Raw genomic sequence first — 9,174 nt, 5'->3', positions numbered from 1 at the left:
GGTTCAAAACCACTGGCTTCTGCCTCACGATTGCCTCATTTTGCAGCCAAAAAATAATTGTTCAGTGGATGTAGAAATGGATGGGGAGATACCGGGTTTTTCTTACTTGAAGCAGAAGGTTGGTGATGCAGGGACCCGGATCTGCAAACTGAGCCCCCTCAGTTTAGAGTCAGCATAGAACAGTTTGGATTTGAAGGGAGCTTAAAGCTCCTCCAGCTCCAACCCCTGCCCCGGGCAGGGACACCTTCCACTAGGGCAGGTTGCTCCAAGCCCCTGTGTCCAACCTGCCCTTGAACACTGCCAGGGATGGGGCAGCCACAGCTTCTCTGGGCACCCTGTGCCAGCGCCTCAGCACCCTCACAGGGAAGAGCTTCTGCCTCAGAGCTCATCTCAGTCTCCCCTCTGGCAGGTTCAAGCCATTCCCCTTGTCCTGTTGCTCCAGTCCCTGATGAAGGTCCCTCTCCAGCACCCTTGTAGCCCCCTGCAGACACTGGGAGCTGCTGTGAGGTCTCTGCTGCAGGGCGGATTGAATTTCAGGAGGTGACTGAAGTCATACCCATGTTCTCTGGTAGTAACAGCAGCAGAATCATCTTCAGATGCAAGAGATAGTATGTTTATAGAGTCATAACAGGACGTCAGGGGAAAAGTGTAGGCTTCTCCTGCGTGGAGGTATCAGTGATAGACATTCTCAGCCACAGACAAAGGCTGGCCTCTGCGTATCCTCTTATATGCCTGAGGTGGGCTAAATCTGTCAAAGGATTGAGATGTCTCCCTGCGTACATGATCTTGTAGTGGTGTATTTCTCACCTGCAGTAATGCAGATCATAACTCAACTCTGACCATTATGTAAACCCAAGGGTTTATACACAGGAATGAGCCTTTTTATCCCCGTTTCCAGAGTGTTCTCCAGTCAGGGAGTGATTGACACGTGTCTTGGATTCCTGTCCTGAGCTGTCTGTTGGGCTGCAGAATCTAAAGTGGACATTGTTGATACAAGGGTGGGCAATGGTGACAGAGCACCCGTGACTTCTGCAGAACTCACCAGTGCATCTTGCCTTGCCTTCTCCTTTCTTCTTTCTACGTGTGATCTTCACCTCGTTTTTCTCAAAGAAAAGGCAAGCAGAAGGAAAGCAGCTCCTCACTTGATGACAGTCTGTCCCTTGAAGTGCCAGATACTTTGTTCTGCTCTCCAATCATGGTGATAGTGAAAAGGAAGGTCCTGAAGCAGTTCAGCTGCAACCTTTCCTCAGCTGCAACCTTCTGTGCTGTCACCTTCCTGGCTCCCCTCAAAGAATGACTGGCCACAACCACCTGTGTCTCTCCTTGCCCTCAGTGTCTCTCCAGAAACTTTCCCCAGGAAACCCACAGCAGAGGTAGCAGTAGGATGTTGATGTGCATTGTGAGCCTAATCACCTCATTCTTACTCCTACTATTGTCTAGAAGCATTGTCTACCTGAGCCTTTGCTCCTCACCCAGTAAAGCAGCATCCAGAGCAAAAGGAATTCCTTTTCCTTCACTCCTCAAGTCCCTTTTGGGCTATTGCCCTCCTAGGGCCTTCCACAGCCCAGTCTCCTCAACCAAGCTTGGGAGTGGCCACCCACCCCTTCTGCAGCATGTGCACCAAGCCCAAGAGGGCATTTTTGGGCAGAGGCTCAACAAAGCTGGGCCTGATGGCCAGAGACTCTGGAGCAGTCATGGATGCCTTCCTCACCTGCAAGTGACACTGCCTGAAGAGGGCCCACTACACAGTGTCCAACTTTCCCCTCCCCTGGGGAGGTGAAGGCTCTACATGTGCCCCCCCGCCAACTAATAACCGCAGAGAAACACCCACCCTCCTGACTGTAGGTGTCTGGAGTGTCAACAGAGGGAAGGACCATGCAATGACAGGTAATAATCATTCTGTTAACAAGTACGGCACAACCGTCCCCAAAAACTCCCTTCCAGAACCAGCCCTGAGAACATGCATCAGCCCTGGCCATCCTGGGAGACAGTTTGTAGGGCAAAGGATGACAGAGGCATGGGTTGGGATGCAACAGATCTTTAATGAGGCAAAAACGGGAAACAAGGACACTGTGAGTGGAGATCCTCGTGCAGGGAGCATCAGGGGCAGAAAGGAGTCTGCTCCCCATGGCTGTGGTGAAGAAAGAGAGTGGCAGAGGGGAAAAACAGCATGGTCTGTGCTGTGCGAGAGCCCAGGCTGGCCCCGTCCTTGTGCAAGGGGTGCTGGGGTTGCTCAGCTGCTCTGGAAGCAACAGCTCAACGCTTCGTCCCCAGTGCAGTGCCATCTTCTGGGTCCCTGGGGCCTTCCCCAGGGCCACAGTAGCGCCCGCCCAAGCCAGAGAGGCCCAAGCCGGAGAGGCCAAAGCCCCCGGAGTTGATGGGCACTCCCTCGGAGCTGAGGATGCTGCCAACGGCAGCGGAGGTGGAGGAGCCCACGGCGGTGTTCTGCGGGAAGGAGGTGAGGATGGGGCCGGGCAGGGTCACCACCACGGGGGAGGGCTGGATGGCAACGATGGAGTCCTGGCACTGCCTGACACAGGGCTCATTGCAGCTGTTGGCCAGCGGGGTCGGGCCGCAGGGCTGGCAGGGCACGCACGGGCTGTAGCAGGACATGTCTGGATGGTAGAGCTTCGCCTGGAGACAGGGCAGGAGCAAGCAGAGCAGGGAGATGGGTCAGGAGCAGCCTCTCACACCACCATGAGTAAGCCAAAGCAAGCCAAACTTGAGACAAGAGCTGGAGGTGTTGTAGGGAGACCCATAGACTTCAACTTCCCCTCAGCCCAAAAGTGCCCCATCAAAAGTGGCCAAGCCCATAGGGATCCCCACCTAGCCCATAGCTCGGAAGGCACATCAGCCAAGACCTAGCCCTTTCTGTGCTAGACCTTCTTCCTCCTTCCTACTTCTATGGCAAGGACCTCCAAGTCCTGCCGTGGCATGATGGAGCAGTCATCTGCAGATGTGTCCATTGGTCTGAGATCTCAGCCTGGGGAAGGATGGGAAGCAGAAAGGGCTGTAGACTCACCTGGTTCCCAAGGAGAGCAGGGCCAGAGAAGTGGATGAGAGAACAAGGCTTTGGGGTTACTTTTATACTGCTCCTGCACTGCCCCAGGCCCTGAGGCTGCCTCTGCTCAAGCAGTAATTTTCCAACAGACTCATCTTTAATGGAAAGTATTCTTCCTAATCATACAGCTTGCAGTTTGGTTTCCTTCTTTGACTCCTCTTCATTTCCTCATTTCTGACATGCCCTTTGTGCCAGAGACGCTCTACCAAATGGTGGAATGAGAAGGTCAAGCACTTCCAGGGCAGGAATTCAGCAGTGCTGAAGACATCCCATGCAGTCAGGGGACACCAGCATGGGCTACCTTGGTGGGCAACACTTTTTTTCAGTAAGGGTCACAGGTACTCCAAGTGTTGCAGTCCCCAGTTGTATACCCACAGGTTCCCATGCAGAAGGACTTGCTCTGTCCCGCTCTCTCCCTCTATCCCAGCTCACTCTGACAGTCAGTTCAGACTGACAGCTCAATCCTCAGGCTGGAGCTTCTGGTTTCAGCCCTTTCTCCTTATATTGCTTAGTTTGAGGAGAAATTTCCCCCCTTTCTTGGTCTTCTCTACTCTAGGTGTGCAGCCCAGCCGGGCACATCTAAGTGGCTGTAGCACCAGAAGTCACAGAATGCCCACTTCCATATCTCAGGGACTGGCTAAAACACCTTGGGAATGGAATCAGCACAGTGAGAGCCTGCCTCTTGGAGCCTCTCAGCATCCCAGAGCCAATGCTTCTTAGCTGTGCCAAGGTGTGTGCAGAAATGTGGCCAGGGGTGTTGAGGGGCCATGGAGGAATGGGGTAAGAGGGGATGCAGTCACAGGCAGAGAATTTGTCTCTGCTGTTGCACACTCCATTCCCATCAGGAAGCACCACTGTGCAGTGATGAGAGAGATGGAAAAGCCTGGCTGGAAGAAAGGAAGCAAGTTAGAGAGGAACAGCCCAAAGTGAAATGCGAAGAAGTTTCTTGCAGAAGCAGTTCTCAATAGAGAGAACCTTTCCCCTCTCCTGTAGCGCCTTTTCTTTTCACTGATAACAGTCTCTGAGGAGAAGAGTTCTTGTCCTGACACTCCTCATATGGTAGCAGCAGCATTTGGCGAGTGTGGCCATGAATCAGACAATCCTTCCAGGCAGTTCCTGGCGGAATAGGACTTCAGTGTGGGACACAGAAGCTCTGTGGGGTTGAAGACCAAATGAGTTGTCAGCTATTTGGCTCTCCCTTTGCAGCCTAGATTGACTGTCCTTCCTCTAAAGCACCAGGTCATCTGTCCTCGCGTTTGGTAGTGACTCAAGGTCTCTGCCCGACACACTGTCAGGTCAGTTAGCTGCAGAGGTGCCCATGGCTTTGACTTGAACATGAGGAGCCTGTGTCCCTTTACAGACACTGTTAATGCTGCAACAGAAGCAGGTTCACTCAGGAGTGCCCTTCATGAGGTGGGCAGGATTTTCTGGCTTTTCTCCCTCTACAGAAAGCTAACCCCATTCCTTTGAACTCCTTAACACTAGGAGGAGAAGATGTATCCTGACCTGGAGAGGCAGGGAGCGGTTACTGACAGTCGTGCTAAGACACTTTGAATGTTGGTACACTGATTTAAATTGTGTTTCCAAATTGGTGTGAAACTGCCTGTGTGAGGCTCTGAAATCTGCAGTAGCAGAGCAAGAGCTTTGAAGGAGCATGAAAAGGAGAGCTCAGGTGACAAGGTTTCAGTGTTAGCACCCAGGGCAAGTCTCCATCAGGTCCATGCCATTGCTGTTCAGCTGCCACTTGCCTCCTTTTGGCCTGTGGAACCTACTGCTCTGCAGTGTGCATGTACAGAGGAACAGAGAGTGCCCCTGGCATGACTAGCACATATCCTCATGAAGAAGACACATAGACAGGGAGATACAGGCATGTGGCCTTGCACACCTGTGTGCTTGTGCACACTTAAACATGCATATATACACGGATTTTAGGGAAAACAAATTCTTTTGATACGAAAATGAAATCAGACAATTGAGAAGACATACAAGCGTGCATATGTGTAAGTGAAGCTACACAGATGTTGTTTGTACATAGACTGGACAGAGAAATAACCCTAATATGCTGAAGGCATTGGTTGGAGACACCAAGAAATTGGTCAGAGAGTGGAAATGGCAAAACAGATGTCAGATTTGTCCCAAAAGCAAGATCATCAGGAGGAGGAGTTCCAAAATGAGCAATGGAGCCCACTCACCAGTGACCACTGAGGAATGCCAGACCCCTTATTTTGAACAGGGTGATGAACAACTCCACTGTATCTATATTCAGCAACTGGGTCAGGTCTTCAGCCCATAATGATGCATTCCTGACCTGAAAATCCTTGGGTCTCTCATCTCAGAGCTTGAAAGAACACTCAAAGGCAAATGGCCATGACATAAATCACAGTATGAAAGCACTGAACTCTGGACAGCCAAAAGATCATTGGCCACTGGCTTCGATGTCTTCAATTAGAGACTCTGGTGGAAAATTACTCCCTGTGTAGAGCATGACTACATGCCTGGGGTGATGCTGGAGCACTATAAAAGCCAGTGCAAATACCCAGTCCTACATCTGCTTCTCTCACCTCTCTATCCTGAAGGATCAGGTGAGTCTGAAGCTCTTTATCTTCCTTTCTCTCCTCCTCTGAGCACCATTCACATCCCCACCCAGCATCATGCCTGCAGTCCTTCATAATGGTGTGAAAGGCTGCTTCTGACCCATCTCCCTGCTCTGTTTGCCCCTGCCCTGTCTCCAGGTGAAGCTCTACCATCAAGACATGTCCTGCTACAGCCCGTGCGTGCCCTGCCAGCCCTGTGGCCCGACCCCGCTGGCCAACAGCTGCAATGAGCCCTGTGTCAGGCAGTGCCAGGACTCCATCGTTGCCATCCAGCCCTCCCCCGTGGTGGTGACCCTGCCCGGCCCCATCCTCAGCTCCTTCCCGCAGAACACCGCCGTGGGCTCCTCCACCTCCGCTGCCGTTGGCAGCATCCTCAGCTCCGAGGGAGTGCCCATCAACTCCGGGGGCTTTGGCCTCTCCCGCTTGGGCCTCCGGTGCCTCCCCTGCTAAAGCTGCTGGCGATGGCCCTGGGGAAGGCCCCAGGGACCCAGAAGATGGCACCACACTGGGGATGCCGACTCCTCTCTGCCTTTGCTCCCTGCACCACTCACAGTGTCTTTGTTTCCTTGTTTTGACTCATTAAAGTTCTGCTGCATCCCAACCCATGACTTCGTGTCATCCTTTTTCATGCAGATGCCAACACCCCAAGAAATGCATCTCCTCTGCAGGTTTGACCTTGCTTGATTTGATGGAAAATATACCTTTCAGAAGAATCAGAATTATTCTTCAGCCTTTCTCAATCACTTTGGTTTTTTGCCCCACATGATGGGGTAACCAAACTGCAACTACACTGAGAGGAGGGAGAGGCATTGTGTTCAGAATTTCAGACAGGAAGATGTTCTCTCCACCACTGGTGTATCCAAATCCAGGCAATACATTGCTGCCAAGCTGTTAGAATACAACACTGGTTCATTCTGGACCACCTTTTTCACATGGCCCTTGTACACAGGGCATTCTCCAGTCCTTAAGAGGCCTCGTTGTCATCAGATGACCTCCATCACCACTAATCGTCTCAGATACTTTATGCCTCCCTAAGTGTTAGTCCACCTTCCTTGCTAAATCACACGATCTTGAACAGGTATCTTGCCCTCACACTTCACAGGACACACCTCCAGAGACTGCAGTTCATGGCTTCTTTTCCAAGTCCACTGTCAATTCTCTGGTCCCTAGTGAGAGATCCCAGCTGTTTGGCTTCCTTACCTTCCAGTTCCTGACTGTGGGCCCCACTCTCCAAACATCAGAATTGCCATACAGTGACCTGCTCACCAGGCTGGTGGCTGTAATGTTTCCACATGTCGTGAAGTTCTCTTGAGGTCAAGGATGAGGTGCAACCAAGGCCAGGTTGGACAGGGCTAGGAACAACCTGGTCTAGCAGAAGGTGTCCCTCCCCATGCCAGCGAGTTGGAACTGGATCCAAACCTTTCTATGATTTGATTCTGTACGTTCTGCCTCTTCAGTTATTTGTCTCACTTCATCCTCCCATTCCTTTGCTGAAGGGCTGCCTTACTGATCACACACTTCCCTCCTCACTTTACTAATCAATGATAATGACCCATTCACCTCATTGTCCACTATTTCTTTTTCATTACCAGAACAGTTACTGCAGGTAGTGTTCGGGCCCCTGTCCCAGCCATGGTGTCCTCGCCTGTGGTTTGGGTCTCTGCATCATCTACCATGTTCTTAGATGTAGTCTGGATCCTTGTCTGAATTGTGAGATCCCCAGAGGTCATTTGAGTCCCTGTTTTAGCCACGGCCCTCTCATATTAATGACTTGTGGCTCGATAGACACAGGTCAAGGCCGATACAATGCTAAAACTAGCTGGTTTTCAAGCAGCTGCCACCCAGGGACTGGCCACCTCAGGGCACATTTCACTGTCACCACACCCAAAAGTTGTCACCTCTTACGCCAGCATGACAGCAGTTTCCACAAACCCACATTAAGCCAACAGTTAATTAGTATTTTTAAAAACCTCACCTAAGAGTGAACAAGGACCTTGGAACCTGCTCAACAGAATGAGCCACATCAGTCTTGGATGGGAAGAGGGAGGTGTATGCTCTATTCTCTCATCCTCTCCACTGGACAGCTTCCCCAGCACAGTGAGGCCATCAATACCAGGGCAAAGCACAAAGCCTTTGGTCCTATCAACACTTTCCTGTCCTCAGCAGAATAAAGAGATGGGAAGTGCAGGAGTCACACAGAATCCTGTCAGTTAGAAACTACCTCAACAATAGCATGCTCAATCCAAAACTGCCAATGTCTCAAGCCCCACATTGAACACCAAAAAGACTGTGGTGAGTTGACCCTGTCTGTCCACCAGTTGCCCACCAAAGTGCTCTATCAATCCTCCTCCTCAGGGAGAAAGGGGGGAGAAAAATAACATAAAAACTTTTGGATCAAGATGAAGGCAGTTTAATGAAGAAAAGTAAAGTGTGTGAAAGGAGAGGAAAAACAAAAACTGTGTTGTCTATGAAGTATTTCCATCAGCAGGCGATGTTCAGCCAATCCTAGGAAGCAGGATCACAGTACAATTAGTGGTTACTTCGGAAGACAAAAACCTTAATAAGGAACTGAAGCACAAGCAAGAGACATAGAGGAGGTGGAAGGAGGGACAGGCCACTTTGGATGTTGTCAGAGTATACAGAAACACGATGGGGAAAGCCAAGGCCCATTTGGAATTATATCAAGCTGAGGATGTCAACAACAACAGGAAGGGCTTCTTCAAACAGATCAATTATAAGAAAATGTGGGCCCATTACTGAATGGAACAGGGACCCTCGTGACAGAGGACACAAAGAAGGAAGAGATAATGAATTCTGCCTTTTCTTCAGTCTCCAGCGTCAAAGCCAGCCCTCAGGAATCCCTGACCCAGAAGACCAGAGAGAAGGTCTGGAGAAAGGAAGTCCTTCCCTTCGTTTAGGAGGCTTGGTTAGAGACAAGGAGGTGGGACTAGATGACCTCTTGGTGGTTCCTTCCAGCCTCAACCCTTCTGTGAATGCTCCCCTGCCCCAAAATCTCCTCCTTCCTCTTAATATTTATTGCTAACCATGATGTCATATTGTATGGAAAATGTTCTTGGTCAGTTCTGGCTTTGTCCCCTCCCAACCTCTTGCTCACCCCAGCCTATAAGCATTTTGGAGAAGGAGCCAGAGAGGCAGCATTGGTGCTGTGCAAGCACTGCCCAGCGAAACCCAAAATGTTTGTGTGTTGTCAGCATCATTCCAGGTGCAATTACAAAGAACCAATAGGAGGGCTAATATGGGGACAACTCCATCCAGGTAGATCCTGCACAATGCTATTACAAATCACTACACAATTATCCCCTCCCAGAACCACCCCTGAGCAACAGCTCTCTCCCTGGGCATTCTGGGAGAGCATCTGCATGAAAAAGGATGACGAAGAGGCATGGGTTGGGATGCAGCAGGACTTTAATGAGGCAAAACAAGGAAACAAAGACACTGTGAGTGGAGATCCTGGTGCAGGGACCAAAGGCAGAAAGGAGTCAGCATCCCCAGCACGGT

General features: G+C 50.8%; 2 protein-coding genes across 2 annotated transcripts; one reads left to right on the top strand and one right to left on the bottom strand.

Moving 5' to 3' along the window:
* Positions 1-2,256: 2,256 nt before the first annotated feature.
* Positions 2,257-2,630, bottom strand: LOC104401442 (feather keratin 1-like). The gene has a single exon (XM_010018992.1). It carries the CDS (start codon positions 2,611-2,613, stop codon positions 2,257-2,259), a length of 357 nt encoding a protein of 118 aa, XP_010017294.1. The 5' UTR covers positions 2,614-2,630.
* A 3,184-nt stretch (positions 2,631-5,814) lies between these two features.
* LOC104401173 (feather keratin Cos1-2-like) lies at positions 5,815-6,105 on the top strand. The gene has a single exon (XM_010018981.1). It carries the CDS (start codon positions 5,815-5,817, stop codon positions 6,103-6,105), a length of 291 nt encoding a protein of 96 aa, XP_010017283.1.
* The last annotated feature ends 3,069 nt before the right edge of the window (positions 6,106-9,174 follow it).

This window comes from Nestor notabilis, unplaced genomic scaffold (assembly GCF_000696875.1).
Source record: "Nestor notabilis isolate BGI_N333 unplaced genomic scaffold, ASM69687v1 scaffold5250, whole genome shotgun sequence".
In the NCBI taxonomy this organism is placed as follows: domain Eukaryota; kingdom Metazoa; phylum Chordata; class Aves; order Psittaciformes; family Psittacidae; genus Nestor; species Nestor notabilis.
The sequence above is the reverse complement of the archived record's forward strand: the minus strand, read 5'-3'. Positions and strand labels throughout refer to the sequence as shown.

Bases quoted from the DNA above. Each gene is read 5' to 3' on its own strand.
- LOC104401442 (XM_010018992.1), bottom strand. From the start codon at position 2,613: ATGTCCTGCTACAGCCCGTGCGTGCCCTGCCAGCCCTGCGGCCCGACC.
- LOC104401173 (XM_010018981.1), top strand. From the start codon at position 5,815: ATGTCCTGCTACAGCCCGTGCGTGCCCTGCCAGCCCTGTGGCCCGACC.